At 42.3% G+C, this 18,045-nt stretch overlaps 1 protein-coding gene across 1 annotated transcript in view; it reads right to left on the bottom strand.

Moving 5' to 3' along the window:
- Nucleotides 1–5,777, bottom strand: part of CPZ (carboxypeptidase Z) — a 35,165-nt gene extending 29,388 nt beyond the window's left edge. The window contains exon 1 of the mRNA XM_061993530.1: nt 5,690–5,777. Within this exon, the coding sequence (XP_061849514.1) occupies nt 5,690–5,777 (88 nt within the window). The remainder of the gene's footprint in view (nt 1–5,689) is intronic.
- Nucleotides 5,778–18,045: the final 12,268 nt, after the last annotated feature.

Genomic DNA, 18,045 nt, shown 5'->3' with positions numbered 1-18,045 from the left:
TTCTCCCTCGTTTCTAATTGTCCAGATGCAACTCAAACAGGGCTGCAGTTATAGCAGCCTGAAAGAACTGACAAAGAGTATTTCTGTCTGTTCCCACTGCCTGTCTCAGTGCCTCTGGAGATAGGATCCCTGGTGTCACTCCAGCTGTGTCTCTGACCAGTAAGAGACACTCCACGGAGTCCTCCTTTGAAATCCTGAAGAAAAGCACAGCTGAGATCTTTTCCAAGCTGTGAGGGGAAAAATTACTGATTATGAAAACAAAATGCAACAAAGATGATAATAACAGAATGGCTGAGCAGTTGCAAAATTGGCTGAAGAGCTTCTGGGTTGCATGTGTAGCTGAGCTGCTGCTGAATGTGTGTTCTTTGTGCACCCAGATGATCTGGAGACATACAGGGGCTATGTCTTGGTGTCTGGTCAGTAAAGGAAGGAAAAATCAGCTCAGATCTGGGAATGCTTGTGTTAAAACAACAGTTGGGGTGAGAAGTTGGAACAGGTCAGAAAACCTCTAGAACTATAATCTGAAAGATCAAGCTTTTGTCTGAGTGACTGAGTAAGGGTGAAAACATCATGTTGCTAATATGGAGCTGTAATGCCTCCATAGTTTTGTTTTGTGACCACATACTCTCTATGGCTCAATTTATACTAAGAATGCAGTACTCTCTAAGTGCTTTGTCCAACAGCTTACCCCATAGTCAGAAGCTCACCTTTGAGTAAAGTTCAACTTATTTGAATGCCACTGGACAGAATCATCATAGAATCATAGAATGGTCGGGCTGTCAGGGACCTTTAGAGATCATCTAGTCCAACCCCCCTGCAGAATCATGTCTGAAAAATTGCCGTTTTCATCTTTGGCACTATAATCCTTCCAAAACATTTGCCAACATCATTCCATCCTCTCTAAGAGCAATCTATGCAGCCCTCTAGCATCACTCTGTCTTTTCATTATTTTAGATGTATGAAAACTATTGTAATTAACAGCACATCTGGTTCTTCTGTAGGTCGTTGAGTTTTAGCCAACTGTGGTAGTTTTATGTTACAAAAGATTGACAGTTAATTAAATCCATGCTTTAATCTCATATTGTCTCCTAGATAAGTATGTCCTGTTATAACCCTGTAAAACTGAAATAGTGCCAATTAAATTAATGGAGTTACAACAGGATAAACAAAGAGATTGAAATTTCAGTTTTATTTCTGCAATGGGCACAGCAATTCTAAATCCTTAAACTCCATTTCTCTATGGCAGCTGCATCCAACTGGGAAGGTGACTCTGGCCAAGCAAGATTCAGCAGTCATAAAGACCCTGGGTCATAAAAGCCCAGCAGAGAGACCAGATTGTGGCCCACTAGCCTCAGACACCAGGTTCACAATATGATATGTGACTTCTGCATGGTAGACCTTTATGCTCATCCCCCTCTCAAACAATGATGCCTGTGACATTTATCCAATATTTGGTCCAAACTTAAGGAGGGAATGGCTCTCACATGGCCTGGAGAGCTCAAAGGGGACCACGATAGCTATCAAGCCAGCCAGCACCCTCAAACAACCACTAATGAACTGTGTGAAGGGAAAGGCAATGTCTAGAAGTGCTAAAATGGATCAACCATTAGTATTACTAAGTCTAGCTAAAAGCCTGGTTGTGCCTTAGGGCCATGGAGTTTTGTTCAAGTTTTGACTTCTGTGTATTTTATATACTCACACTTTAAAAATGTCTAAACAAGTATTCTGAAGAAGACTTTTCCTTCAGAATAAAATCACACACCAATTATTTTAGCAGTAAAAGGATCTACTTGTGTGTTCTATTTTCAATATAAACTTACTTTCCCCACATAAGTGGCTGGCTTTAATCCCATTTCCCATGTTAAACATGGCTGAAGATCAGCATTGCTAAAATAATAACTGTGTAGAAATACTAGAGTCAGTGACAGGAATCCAGACCAGCTCACATGACTCAGTGATGACAGTCAGGTTTATGAGAGCTGGAATCTCTCATCTTGTGAGTGTGCATGACTAGATGCTAGTTCTGCATTTCTTTGTTTTGTTTTGCTATGACAAGACTTGGACACATCTATTGGGTACAGCAGGCAAGTTTCCTACAGCATGGGTTCCCCACATGGGGTCGCACAGTACCATGGCCACACTCCATGTCTCTGCTCACTGGTGCTGGCCACAGCAAGGTGAGGGATCCGGCTGGCACCACTGGCCCTTGGGCAGAGGAGCAGGCCCTGACCACTGCCAGCTCAGCCAGTACAGTCACATAGATGACAGCAGCAGTAGCTGGAGAGGGTCTGCCTGTATGTGTATGCAGACATGGGTTTCACCAGGAAACAAGCATTGGAAACAGTCACAGAGGGTCTCATGGAGCTGGGACCAGCGTGAAGCTCATGGATGGAAATGGCTTTCCCCTTTTTCCCCTTTCACTTCACAAAAACCCTGGCACAGTGTGGAGATGGAACAGCAGAGGAGTGAGGAAAGGTATAGCATCTGTATGTGAAGCCACATATTTTTGTCAGTCTGATTTTCTGACAGTCAGTCTTACTCAATGCCATAGCTTAGAGAGGAGTCAGCACCACAAAATCTCTTCTGGGCTCCAGAAGAAATACACTACCTGTTCCTTGCCTCCTATCCCAGTGGCTTTTCCCTCCCCAGAAATCTTCCTTATACCTTCCACTCCTCCCATCTCCAGTGGTTAGCCTCAGGATGAGTCAATGTATGGCTTGGGAGCAGAGTGATCCAGGACAATGGGAAGCACCAAGGTGCTTGGAAGAGGCAGTGGCTCACCATTGACAAGTGTACGAGGCAGGACTACCCCAGGGTGCGGGGCTGTGGCTGCCCTCCCATCCCCACAGCTCCGGTCCCCAGCAGGGCCATCTGACGGGCCGTGACACGTACCCCTGGCGCTTTCCGCACGCTAGGACGCGGACCTAGTGGTGGAGAAACGCCGAGTCATCCCTTCTGCGTTTAAGCGGCGTCCAGCTCTGGCGTCTCGCCGGAGCCATCTGTACAAGCCCAGGAGCCCACACGGTGGCACTACAGACGGCGGCGGAGGCAGCGCTGGGGCGACCGGGCCCGGGGCGAGCGGGGCCCGTGGCCACCCGTCCCGGGGCAAGCGCTCGGGCGCTGTGTCCCTGCTCCCCGTGCCAGCCCTAGCGGCTCGCAACCCACCTAGGCACTAGGGCACCTCTGCCCCCAAGTCCCCAGTAAAGCGCATTCCGAGCATGAGTGATCACGACAGGTTTTATCGCCGTAAGTCTGAGCCTGACCAAGTCTGAGCACCTCAATGGTAGAGCTGGCCTCAGTTGCAAGGAAAGTCAGCTGCTTTTGGTATTTCCAGGCATGTGACTTCAGCCTGCTCCTACTTTGCTTTTGTTTTTGTTGTCAGTAATGGTAAAGTGCTGCATTTAGCTAATTACCTCTGGAATATTTCAGTCAGAAGCAGAGACATGCACACTCTCATAAAACAGGAACCTCTACTATTAGCTCCCTTCACCAAAGGCTGGCTATCTTTCAGGAGAAATGCTCAAACTAGAGGTTAAAAGGCCAGAAAAATTCATTAGGGTCTGAAAGCACTGCCTAGCTATGGAGCAATGTAGCATCTTGTTTCAGAGGGAAACAGTACTGTCTCCCCTGGGATACAGGACACGTGGAAAAGGGATCTGCTCCCTCTCAGTGTCATTTTTCCAAACTGCTGCACAAAAAGGCCCCCACCGTGTGCAATGTCTGTGACATAGCGTGGGGCTGGATGACAGTAATCATTCCCTTATTTTTCTAAACAGAAGAGCACAAAGCATTTTGTAAGGATCCTGGCATTGTAAACCATGTTTCACTTTGGTTTCTTATTTAAAAAAACTAAATAAATAAAAAGGGAAAATGAGTCACTGCAGTGGAAATATCACCAAGAAGACCAGGAGACCAGGCAGCCTGGCAGAAACCAGCTCCAGCCTTGCTGGGAGTCAGTGGCAGTGGTTCCTGCTGCCTTCTGTCCTGCATGAACAGCTCCAGACTGGTCTTCTACAATTACGACACGTTTGGCCACTGGGATCCATTCAAACCTGCACAAGAGATCTCAAAAGAGTGGAGAAAATCTCACTGCTACAGCTGAAGAGATAACCACCTGCTTGGATGCTGAGAGGAAACCCCTGTAAAGTGTTTTTGCGAACATATGTAGCACTGCAGTCCCTTTTCTTTTCATATGGCCTGACATGACCCTATTTTCCCTTTAGAAAAGAAGAACTCTCAATGTCCAAGCTGCTACTTTATTCCCTGGTCCATTCCCTACAGCATGAAGCATGCCCCTTCCTCACGTTGCTCACTTTCCCTACCACTAGCCATTCCTCTAGGGTCGTATTTATCAGCCCAGATCCCCCACATGCAAAGTGTATTTCCATCACTTGCCTGTCCTCAAACCCTCCCCTAAAGACAGGACAGTTGTCAATACACACAAAACATTCTACAGCAACAGAGTTATCCCCTCTGTGATCCTTACATTCGTGGTTGCTGGGATTAGAGCAGAGTCATACCTCAAGAAGAAAGGGCATGCTGTGAACCATAATGCCTCTTCCTGTAATTGGCTGTAAACAGTCTACAACACTTCTCTTTGTGCAGCTTTATCCAAAAATAAAATCCCTTTGGGCTGTGGTAGACCTCACTTTGATGTGCTTGGGAGCAGCTCTCTCAAATTATATGCAGTACATGGCACATGGACTGCATTGTGTAGCAGTTTAATGCCAGTGACAGTCTACAGCTTATATTTAAGCACTGAAATATAACCGAATTTCCTTGGGTAACATTAAGGTCAATTTCAGATTAATTTATCCCTTCCTGTATTCCCATTAAAAAAAACACCCTATTTTTCTGAATAATTTTGAGTTTGCATTCTCTGAAAATAGTTTTCCTGGAATAAACTTTGTCACTACACTGGAATTCACATCTTTACTGACCCAAATAAATGAAACTTTAATTAAGCCCACTTGATAAAAACACTTATTTTTAAAAGATCCTGTTAATAGTTTTTATTAGCCAACTGGTTACTGAACTGAAAGCTTTCATTTCATTTAGCAGCACGTTCCTATCTAACCTTTATTCTGATGTGTAAATCTGCTTTTCCAGCCAATCAACTCATACAAATTCCATATTGCTTATAGCAAGATAAAACACACCCTACAGCTGTCATCCTAATAAATCTTCTCATACTTTGGACTTGAAATAAATGACCTAAAGCTAAATGTAAGGAAAAGATTTTTTTCTTAAGCAGAAAAGCACACAGAAGGTCAAAAGTTCATCTTCTTGCAACCCGACTACCACATTCCTAGAAGGCAAGGTCAGAGATGGGGTGAATCTTCTGCATTCCCAACAGCGAGGGACTGGGAACTCTATAAATGTACAGCAAGACACATCTACCCATGGCTTTAAAAGATAGTGATGGGGAAACAATATTTGATTTTACACCATAGACTTGTTTTTCTATTACAGAGCCACACCATCTCCTGCCTTCTCATTCACCTTTCCCAAGCACAACCCCAGTTTCATCACTGAAGATGAAATCTGCAGATTTCCAAAGAGCTGATCCCCTTATCTCTAGGGATGAGTGACAGCTCCTGCCTCCCTCACTTTGAAGTTGAAGCCCTTTGCCTATCTCCAGAAGAAGAAAGGAGAAGAGAAAGGGGACTTTTGGGGTGGTTATCCTTACCTAGGGTCTCCTGGCCAGTTTTACAGCGGGGTGCCGGCTCGGTGGGCCTAAGCAGCACGCTGAGGAGAAGCAGAAGCCTCAGGACCATGCTGGAGTCACTTGCACAGGCAGCACAGTGATGTGGCACTCACTGCCTGATGGAGCAGCTCCTCACTCAGAGCCTCAGCACGGCTCTGGCTCTCCAAGCTGCAGAGGAAATCAGTGCACTGCAAGGGCATGCCCACGTCTCACAGTATATGCAGTCCAGGCGTCAGATTTCAGCTAGTATTTGAGCTTGGAAAGCAAAAGGCTTTGAGAGAGAGGGAGGAGGAACGAATTCCCCCTCCTCTCTGCCTCCCGACTGTCTTCCTCTTGCGGCATGGTTTACAATTTCATAAACAGTTTGAGCAAAGGGGTTTCCTGCAGTGATGAGCCTGTCTACTCCTCAGCCACAGGTCCAGAGCCTTTGGTCTCAGTGCAACAGTTTTCCTAAGGGACCCAGGAGCTTCCTAAAGTGTCTTGCTGAAGCGAGAGCGACTGCCTGGGGAGAGCAGGGGGGGAAGAGACAAAAGCAAACAATCAAAAGCAATGTTCCTCCCAAAGAAGGATCTTTCATAACCCACTTAACTGCAAGTTTGAAACACAACATGACAGCAAAGGCACTCTAAGCTGCATTCCCTCCAGCACAGCAAGAATGGGAACCCACCAAATAGTCACTGGGATCCCCCTCTCCTCATGCTCCTCCTGGGCATTTTACTTAAGATTCAGTTTACAGAATCAAACTTGGAGGGATGCCAGTCTTTTCTACTTATTCTTAAAAAAAAACCCCACAACAACATAACTTCACAAAAATGTAGAGAAGATCCCAGAACAGCAATACAGGCTTTAACTGGGTGGTATATATATATAATACGTTTATCTCAAACTGATGAGGGTTTTAGGATACTTCTTTTCCAGAAATATGTGCATTGTATGATTTTATCTCTATGCAACTGGTAGAGTGGAGAAACTTGCTTTAGGCAGGATATGAACTCCTCATTTCTTACCTATACATCAAGAAATACCCTGTATCAAAGGAAAAGAATCTTTTCTTCAAAATCTAGACCAAACCAGATCAAAGAGTCATATCTCCCCAGGCAGTGCATGCTTCTCTGAGGACAGATACCTGCTTACACAAGGGAGCTGAGAATCTGTCCTTGTTATCAGAGCATGCTGGCTCCTGTTCACCCCCATCAGAGAGATCAGTAGGGAGTTATGGTGCTATATGATAATGCAATCAAATAAATCTTCCTATAGAGAAACACTAAAGCAGCTGACAGAGTGGGAGAAAACTGTATGCATCCCAAAAAGCAATTGATGTTTCATCATATTTGGAAGAGATTACACTGCTAGATGGGTTGGGAAGCTCAGCAGTAAAGTACTGCTGCCAGGCTCTGCAAGAAAAGTTGGCTTTTCTTGCCTCCAGAATTTCCTACTACATCTGGAGATCACAGATTGCCCTGGGACTTAACTGTGCCAAAGCCCATCAGGGTTCAAAGAAACAACTTCTAAGGACAAAGGTATTATTTAGCTGCTTTTTTTTTCCTCTGCCCAGCTCCCCTGCAGCCTGTGGTCACCTGCTCTGAACACCAATCTCTCCCATTCAACCTGATGTCCTGAGCTACAGCCAAGGGTGCAACCACAACCAAGCCAATATTTTGTGTTAAAGGGAAAGAATGAGGCTACCCAGGTCTAACCTAAAGGATGAGGCTAAATTCTTTAAAGAAAAAAAACTTGCAGAGGTTATAGCAACAAACAGAAACCGACTTTCTGGAAATTCTGGTGTCGTTATTGTCATTTTCTGCATCCCTTAAGAGCACAGAGCCACATCTCTTCCATACATTTGTTCCTTTTGAGGAACAAATCATTCCATAGCTGTAATACCATCAGCTTTCCCCTTTTCTGTCTTTTTCTTGTTGGCATTGTTTCAGCCTACGATTTCTCACTCAGTTTTGCATCCTTCAGCCTAGGCACTATAGCTATGTGAATATCTCCTCCCTTCCACCATGCTTGAGGCCACCAGTTTAGACATTGCATACTTTAGGACCACATATTTTAAAGTGTCAGGAAATGTATATCCACTTTAATAAGTTTCCCTGAAACATTTTGAAAGTCATTGACACCTGCTTTCACCAGTGCTATTAGTTCTACTGTAATACTCCACATTCATACTGTGCTGCATACCTTATTTGATATGTCTGAATTAATCAGACTGGAAATTTAATGATTTGTTGTCATTTGGGAATGTCCACTAATTATTTCTCTGAACTAAATGATTGTGGTACACTTTACACCATTTCTTGTTCTCAATATCCCCCTAATACGGATAACAATAATTATAATGTTTATATATGCATTTATTTCCACACATACTCCCTTGTTCAACCAGCCTTTGGTTTATTATATAACATTCACCAGAATCAAATGGAGAGCACATTTCTTCTGCTTTGCAGAAGGCAGTAGAGTCCAACAACTTAGATGAGCTCTGGAACAAAGAGAACCATAGAACCCTGTATTAGTTTAGGTTGGAATGGACCTTAAAGATTATCTGGTTCCAACTTCCCTGACATGGGCAGAGACATCTAACTAGTCAGGTTGCACAAAGTCCCATCTAGACTTGCCTTGTAACTTGAAGAATCACAAAGTAATATTGAGCAGGAGGAGAGATAGACTTTCAGCATTTCTGCCAGAGACTTGTCACACCCAAGGTTTGCACATCCAGCTTTGTTCAAAACATGAGAATGGGAGAACTGGCCAGGCTCAGGGTTAGCTTATTCCATGTAATACCTGGGGTATGGTGTGCTGTGTGGTTCCTATACACACCAACATACCACCCAGTAAGGTCTGCAGAGACAGGCATGATGAAGGAACACTTAGTTCAGTAAGTTCAGTTAAAGACTATCCAAGTAGAGTGGAATAAACAAGTAATGAGGAAAATGATAAATTAAACCCACAGACACTCAGAAATTAATGAATAGGTGACCAAGGAGACATAACAGGGACCAGAACACGTTGGTCACTGACTGATGGATAATTAAAACAACAATTTGGGTGTAGCCTTGAAGAGGGTCAGCCTGCCCTTTGTCACTGATAAGAAACATACTATTAGTGATAATCACATTTCGTGGGCTATTAGAAGTTACTTTGAGGACCATGCAAAACTTATTATGGTCTACCTAGGGGAAGGAGGAAAAGGATGCACCAGAGTGGATCAGGGAGTCACAAGAGTATGAAAATCAGGAGAAGGGGGATAAAGGATGTGCAGGCAGGATACTGGGCAGTATGCTCATCTGAATGAGTCCTCTGCCTGGTCCCTGCAATCTGGTTTATTTGCATACTAAATCTCTTCTTATCATTTCTCTTCCTCACCTACATGTAACTGCTGAAAGGTCAAGATGTCAGCAACTGGAAAGACCAAGGTGTAAGCTACAAGGTATGTCAGCAACTGGAGAGTCCTGGATGTGTTTACATTTCCAAAGTGAAACATAGAATGGCAGGGGTTGGAAGGGACCTTTAGAGATCACCTAGTCCAAGCCCCCTGCGCAAGCAGGTCCACCTAGACCAGGTTGCATAGGTCTTGAAGATCTCCAGAGAAGGAGACTCCACACCCTCCCTGGGCAGCCTGTGCCAGGGCTCCCTCATCCTCACAGTGAAATAGTTTTTCCTTATATTTAAATGGATTTTTTTGTGTTCCAGCTTCATCACATTACCCCTTGTCCTGTCACTAGATACAGGTATGCCCCAATCTCCCGACATCCACCTTTTAGATATTTGTAAATATTAATGAGATTCCCCCTCAGTCTCTTCTTCTCCAGACTAAACAGCCCCAGTTCCCACAGTCTTTCCTCATAAGGAAGATACTCCAGTCCCTGATCATCTTGGTGGCCCTGCACTGGACTCTTTCCAGCAGTTCCCTGTCCCTCTTGAGCTGGAGAGCCCAGAACTGAACACAGGACTCCAGATGAGGCCTCATCAGGGCAGAGTAGAGGGGAATAAGAACCTCCCTCAACTTTCTGGCCACACTCTTCTTGATGCATCACAGGATGCCATTGGTCTTCTTGGCCATGAGGGCACATTGCTGGCTCATGTTCAGTTTATTATCAACCAGCAGTCCCAGGTCTCTCTCTGCAGAGTTGCTCTCCAGCAAGTCAATACCCAGCCTGTCCTGATGCATGGGGTTGTTCCTCCTGAAGTACAGGACTCTGCACTTGTCCTTGTTGAATCCTGTGGCCACATGTGCATGTGTAGTTTGCTAGAAAACTTCAGCCTGGATTTGCAGGGAAGTAGGAGAAGATTTGCATCTGGAAGACTCAAGGTCTGCATCAGTGGCTGGGTAACAGGTCCAGATGTCCTGAGAGGTTGTGCTAACATTTGAGGAATTTGTGAATATAAGCATAGATGTGAACCCAGAGAATGGGAATATGTGTGTTTTCACTAGCAAAACTCAATCCTGAACATTCATAGAGTGGTAACAGGAGAGGGCTCTCTGTATTTGCATTTATGTGAGTGTTATTGGTAAAGACATGGCTCTTCTGGCATAGTGCATGTGTATATGTGTGTGTACATACCACTGTGGGACATCCTCACTACTGCCTGAACCTGCAATTAGAAACGGTAGTAGCTGCACACATATGTCTGAGACAGATCCACAGGCACTAGAGCATACCCAAGAAGGGGGAATTCCTCTGTTCTGATAGCTTGGATCTGGCACTTAGAAACCTCACATACTTAACAACTTTACCAACTAAATAAAACCCTCAATAGCTGGCATCCAAAAAGCTCCAAACATTTGTTTCTCAGCTTACATAGACCTTGTACTTCAAGCAGAATGTCTATGTGGTACCAAGATAAAAAATTTACAGCATCAAGAGAGTGGATGAGGACCTAAAAATGGCATTAAGTTAATTAGCAACAAAGGTAAATTTATCAGTTTGTCACTACTATCTATAAATGTTCCCATGGTTGCATGCCGTAAGGCACAGAAAACAGAAGGTCTGGAAGGCTATTTTAATTTGCTCTTACCTTAGATTACATGCTACTTTCCTCCTTTCCAAGATATTTGATCCCAGGCTTTACAGTATGTCTTTCTGTGAAGCTTTGACCATTTCCCTGTGTACAGTTGACATCTCTGGGTTCTACTGTAGACTCTCGCCTTTCTCAGGGGGACAATAGTTCAGCTACTGCTCCTTTCAATCATATGGTGTTTCCAATCATCCATTATTTCTACCTTATTTGGCTATTTTTCTGTTCATTATTAGTACTCTATATCACTTGCCCTTCTGTTGTGTGTTAACACTGACTATATGAGGTGAGACTACTAGCAAGTATTGAGCAAAGTCTCAAAGCATTAAAAGCAGCAAGGAAAGTGGTGAGTGGGAATGGAGAGGTTTCCACACTTCTATCTTTTCATTTAGTAAATTTCAGTAAATCTTGTAGACTTTCCAGGGACTTGACATTAAGTTTTGGCATAGGCCTTAATAGGATATATTTGCCCCAGTTCTAGAAGAATGTTAAAAAGGAACAAACAAATCCCAGAGGGATGAGCAGATTTAGCAGCATCAGCTGGGTTCGATTGTTTGCACTTGAATTAATAAAGTTAAAGAAAGTTAACAATAAAGTTATTTAACTAGCTCTTATTGCTGAACACCTCTTTTCTGATCAGATCTTTCTGTTAGCAGTCCACAGCAGAGCAGGAATCCAGAAATTCTCAGACAGGCCTAAGTCCTAACATCGGTTTATGTCTTTGGCAGGTGCTCAAAGTGGGATTAAATACAGTACATTTAACTCGCTTGCATTCTCGTGATTCTTAATCATAGAATGGTAGGGGTTGGAAGGGACCTTTAGAGATCATCCAGTCCAGTCCCCCTGCAGAAGCAGGGTCACCTAGATCAGGTCGCATAGGAACATGTCCAGGTGGGTCTTGAAGACCTCCAAGGAAGGAGACTCCACAACCCCTCTGGGCAGCCTGTGCCAGGGCTCCCTCACCCTCACAGTGAAATATTGGTGGAGAAATTTAGTAGAAGGCTATATCAGGCTCAGACTGGTTTTCATTAACTGATTCTATTTATTTTGACTGCTGACAGGAGGCTGAACAACAGACAGGAGCAGTGCTGTCTAGATAACTGTTTTCTGCAGGACAGACAAAGAAGAGATCAAAAATGCATCTTCATGTCTTGTTATTCTCTCCCACAAAAGGTGCTAGTGAAGCTGTCAGAAGGGTATGTGGCAGTACATCACATCTGCTTCAGTACAAAGTCAGCAGGCATACTTTTAGGGCTTTATAGTAGTGCAAACTAATCCAGAAGATATTTTCATTTGCACAGTAGAAAGTAATCTTCATCCTGTCTATTTTACCCTCTTTCTGCAGAAGAGGGCAGAGGAGCAGAACTGCTCTCAAGACAGACAAGGAGTGAACTAGCAACTTCCTGTAATGCAATAGCAACTTTTTAAACTGCCCTGTATTCTACCTGTCTTTGCAAGGCCTTCTCCCTTTTTGCCTTGATTGTGTTTCATGCAGCTGCAGGGATCCGAGAAAGGTCCACAAGGGCTTCTTCTTCAGTTCTAGATGCCAAGTTAAAAGAGGAAAACACATTTGTTCTCTAAACAAATATTTCCAATTCAAATTAACATTCATGTAGATAAGAGAAATGACTATTATAGTGCAAAAATACAGAGACTATTCTGAGCTCTGCATTTATTAAGAGGAGCAGATATTTTGGGATGCTTCTCTGTGCCTTCTGGGACCATCTACATCATGTTTGGGGAGCTTTTAACTTTCTCACAGAGAATATTTTCAGCAATGCCTTTTATTTCAACTTTCCATTTGTTCCCTTTTTGATCCACAAGATTAAATCACTTTTAGAAACTGCTGCACAAACACAAAGTGCCTGAAATTTGATGGAGACACTGATAAAGAAAAAGCAGAGTTTTCCTGTTTTCCTGTGCTGTACCCTAAGAGTTTAACCTAGATCATGAACTGCAACTTTCTACATGTCTTAAATATTTCTCAAATTCCGTATAGCCTCTAGCAGTTACCTTACATCATTATTGGCCAAGTCCATATTTATACCAGCTCACTAAGGCAGGGGGAGTGATGTTCAGGTACAGCTCTCTGGAGTGATCCAGTCTAGCCATACTCCAAAAGTTAAATTCCCTGTCAACCTCTTTCCATCAGTTTTAATTAGTATGCTGGAAACAAAAGTAAGTAATGAGTGAGTAGGCTTCCTCTTCCCCCTTTTTAATATTAAAGTAATAAATATTTCTTTCCTCCTTGGTTAAATACAATAAATGTAAAAGAAATATTGCTGTTTTAAAAATATATGTAATTTAACATCAATATAAGTACTGCTAGTGATAATTAAATTGTTGTCAACTTCTGATTTGTCACAGGTTAAGTCAAAGACCCACAAAATCAGTTTCTTATTCTACTTCCAGGTGATCTACTGAACTGATCCTATCATAACACAGAGGAACATTAAAGCATGAAAAGGTCTTACCATCCCAGAAAGTTTCCACTGAATACATGCCTTTCTTTTATCATATACTTCATGTGATCTCTGTGCTTGCTTCAGCTGACAAGGAAGAAATGAAGCCACTTTAAAAGTTTATTTTGATGACAGGGAAAATGATGTCTAGTTAAAATTCAGCCATGATCAAAGGCATAAGCAATAACAAAAACTGGAAGGGAACCTGGCACCAGATGGTAGAACCAGACCACAAAGGAACAATAGTAATGATTATGATTCTATGTCCAGAGAACATGTGCAAAATAACATGCACTGATCAGCAAACCCTGCTATAAGCACACAATCTTACTTAAATTAGAGAGATAGAACTGACACAAAGAACCTTGCTGGCATTTCAAAGGCTGCCTCCTATTACTCCCACTTGTAAAGTAGCAGAGCAGGATTACTACTAAGTGGTTACTGCATCTTGCAGTTTTAGTTCAAGATAGGGCTCAAAGGTGACTGACTCCCATAGAGCAAGAAAAGTAATGCAGTCTGTGAATCATAGAACTGAATATATAAAGGCTACAAGGAGAAGTAAGTGTGCTCAAAAAAAAAAGATCTGTGCTGAGAACTAAAGGTCTTTCTTTTCTTCTGATCACAGATGGAGCATTAAAAATTAATGCATGCTTTACCAGAAAAGAACTTGACAGTCCTATTTTTGAGACTCATTTCACTTTGTCTCTTCTCCCTGTCTCACAGAACATTAATGCAAAACACTCAAATGAAGTCTTCTAGGGTTTGCTTAGCACATTTGCAGAGGTGCTAGGAAGCATTTTGAAAAAGCGACCTGGAATGCTCTGATTCATAGATATTTGATGGGGAAACAACTTAACGGACCCCAATTCCTTGAAGGCAGATCCTTGGCACTTGGCAAGAAAATAAGGCACTCCGAGGCTGACACTCCCCAGAAACCCAAGCAGGGACCTATTGCTATTTCAGATGATAGTGACATAAGAACTCTGAGAATTCCAACTTTCAGAAGTAACCTTCAGAGTTAAGACCCAAGCCTCACTGAAAGGCAGGAGAAATAGCCTGCTAACTAGCTAATCTGAATGATTTGGATGGTATTTAGGCATTTGAAAATGACATACCAATATTCTGAGAGTTTGCATACAATTATAGATATCTCGGTTGTGATAATTTTTAAGTGTCTTGTTAACCTTGATAACAAGGTTCCAAGTCTTTAGAGTGGCAGAACCTAAACTCTCCTTAAAGAGAAAGTCTTTTAAAATATAAGCAATTTTTGTTCCATTTTTATTTTCTTCTTTCATTCAGGGAATTTACAAACCATCAGTGGAAACTACAGAGACCAAATATAAAACAATTGTAATTGGAAGACATTGTCTCTAGCCTGTGATATTCAGTCAAGCTCTATTTGCCGTGCTCAGATTGGTGATATGCTGAATTGCCACAAAGGACAAAGACCAAAACTCCTGGATAGGATGAGCAAAGCTGGAGAGGCCAGGATGTAAGCCATCCTTGGGATCATGGAGGATCAGCATATTCAGTAGCATCATACCCAGCCCCACAGAGGCATTACAAACAGCTTGCCCGCTTTACAGAGATCAAGCTGACCTCAAAGCTGTTCTCCCAGCTTTGTAAAGTCTATATGGACATAATCTATGCCAGATTCCTATGCAATATCTCAGCTTCCTAAATTATTTCTAAGTCATTCGTTCCTAAATATGGATGTCTATTTCATATGTAGCTTGCAACAGTATCTGTGGAGAGGTCATCAGTTCAGGACTGTTTTGTGTGATCTGTTCCAGAGTTCAGCTGAAGTCCCACTTCAGCAGTGCCATTTTCCACCCCTCTGACATGTTGTCAGGCATCCAGTGACATTAAAAGCATGAATGTTTTCATCTCAGGATTAACATTCATTAACAAATTGGAAGAGAATTGAAGAGAGGTAACAAATGGGATGCAGGCTTAAGCTTTGACTCATCTTGAGAAATAATTTGAGCTGCTGCATATGTTTTTTTCTCAGCTGAATAATGACTAATGGATATTAGTCCAAAAAGTTGTATAGGACAGGCCAAGCTACAGTTCTGAAAGGTCAAGAGAGCAAGGCAGAGAGAGTAAAAGAAAGGCTGTAATTACTTGCCACTAGCTAAACTCTGGAACCAATATCAGCCATGGGCTAAACTCTAGTAATAGCTCCATCCATTAGTCAAGTCCTTCTCCCTGCTTTTCAAAGCAGCCAGCAATTTGGATTAAAGTCTCTACCAGCATAATGTCATTTAGTGTTACTGATATAATGATGTCACTCTAGTTCAAGATTTGATGCAGAACTACCAAGTTTTCTACAAATATAAGAAATGCTTTATCATAAACATATCAGACTAATCTCCATGGGAGAGGTTTCTTCAGCCTACAAGGCTTCAGGACAAGACCTTTAGCAGCTCAAAAGCTGTCATTAGTTGTCCTAGCCACTCTATTGACTCCCTGAGCTACTGTAGCAGTGAGGTCTCTCTGACACCTACAGATTTGTCTTCCTAATTTCCCCCAATTGTTCATTTCACTGAGTTATTCTCTACTCTTTTACTATGATTAGGGATCAAAAAAGAAAAAATAGTGCATCAAAAATATTTTAACTTGTCAGGTTTTTTATTAGTTTTGATTACCTTCCTTTAAACCACTGTTAAACAAGACAACCTTGGAGTAAAGATAGATATCCAGAGAAATTCCTGCAACAGTTGAATGTTTCTGCCTTCCCACAGATGATTGTGATAGATGTGTCTCTCAGTACCTACTCCTTTCTCCTTGAAGTAAATTGCAATGCACTAGGCAACAAGTCCAACCTCCAGGTCTATCTGTGAGGAAGTCAAGATGTCAAGAAGCCTCTTTAGCTCAGAGCCATTTACATACTCCACCTGATGCTGGACCTGTTTATCTTCAAGTTGCCAAGCAACAGCTACCCTCAAGACTCATCAAATCTTTCCAGAGCAGTGTGGGAAATTACAAGGTAAAAGGTCCTGGGATCAATTTATCTGGGTTTTTTTTTTTTTTGTAGGTTCATATCACATACAATTGAAAGTTAACAGATGATTGACACTCTCAGGGCTGAACCTGAGAGCATCAGTACTGGAAGGCTATGAGCTGCTAGGACAATAACAGTCATTTAGCTATTGCAGAACAAGCTCAGAGAAACCCACTATGTATCCACATTGGGTAGGCTGCATTTCCACCCAGTCTTTCCTTCATGAGGCTTATTGGGACAGTAGGTGGAAAATTTTTGGAAGCTTCAAAACTAAGAACTTTATTTTTATGAAGAATTCATGCTGAACACCTTGATTCAGCTATAAATGGCTATTTGGCAATTTTATCTGAAAGTAAAAATGTGACAGTAGTCATATTACTACTCTGTGTGCCACTGGCTGCAAAAATCAGTAGGCTGTAAACCAAAGGCATGAAATAGATCCAATAGTTTTATTCCTTTGCTTGCTTTCTTTGTTGAGCACAAAAAAAATGTGAAGGACACAGCTTTCTTTCTAGTTTATTTAATTTGCATGTTATTATCCTGCTCAGCTGCACAAGATTGAAAACTGAAGATTGTCAGTAGAAAACTAATTAAAAAAGCAACAAAAATACCCCAAAAAAACCCAAAGGCACAGGAAAAAAAAAATGAGAATGCCACCACAATAGCCTGAGGGAATGCATCAAGGAAATAAGGGGTCTGAATAGCTTGGCTTTCAAGTGAAGGGAGAAAACAGATGGCAGGTAGAGACTTCAAAAGGTGATGAAGCTCCTGGAAGCATCGGGATTGTCTGAGATTTTAGCAGTTGCAAAGGGAGCATAGACTAGCCGAGATACAAATAGCAAATACTGCTCTTCCTTTGTCTGTTCAAGTCTAAGCACAGAGATGAAACTGTTATTCATAAATTCCCCTCTACTTGGTTAAATAAGGTTTTTAAGAAGTAACAAACCCTGTGCTTGAATCACTTTTCAGAGTCAGTGTCCCAGTGCTCCTCTGGGTCTAGAAGAAGCTGACAAGTGCCAAATTTGGTTGGCTGGTGTGATTGTAGTTGCTCAGAAAGCCTTTCTCCATCAGAGAGAGGACAGAAGGAATAAACACAGACATATGAGAAAGCTTAGGGAAAAACAGGGCTCAGAGATGTAAACAACTGTCAGAGGACTGGAGTGCAACTTCCTCTGTAGCCATACAACCTGGATTTTCAGTCTACTTACTATCTTTATGTTATTTGAAAAGAAAATATTTCACATTACATTTCCAATCAGTGCCATTAATGTGGAGACACATGTTCCTATGTGACCTCATCTAGATGAACCTGCTTCTACAGGGGGCTTGGACTAGATGATCCCTAAAGATCCCTTCCAACCCCTACCATTCTATGATTCTTTGTGACTAATTCAGTAAGTAGACTTAACTGAGTTGCTCTTAAACAGTATTATAGAAAGATTTCTGCAAATTCATACTTGGACTTTACTGATGAAAATCTTCAAATAAAATCTTGACTTACCTCCACTTGAAGTCAAGGAAGTCAGGATCTTCCTTTAAAGTATTTTCCCCTTCACTTATGTTGCTGCCCACTAACTGAATGAGTGGGATGTAATACTTAGATTGGATCTAGGCAGCCCTTTGAAGAGGATCAGTAGCATCTTCTCTGCCTTTGTAATAAGTGCTCTACCCACTACATGTCATCATGGTATGCACACAGTCCCTGCTCTCTCACACACAGCATCTCAAATTTTTGTTTGTGCAGAAGGAGATTAGGACCCCTTTCTATTCATATTCCAGCCTAGCCAAGGTGACATTCTCCAAAGATAAGTGAGATCCCAGCCTGAGCTCTCACATCCAGAGAAGACCAT

This window comes from Colius striatus, chromosome 3 (assembly GCF_028858725.1).
Source record: "Colius striatus isolate bColStr4 chromosome 3, bColStr4.1.hap1, whole genome shotgun sequence".
NCBI classification, from domain to species: domain Eukaryota; kingdom Metazoa; phylum Chordata; class Aves; order Coliiformes; family Coliidae; genus Colius; species Colius striatus.
The sequence above is the reverse complement of the archived record's forward strand: the minus strand, read 5'-3'. Positions and strand labels throughout refer to the sequence as shown.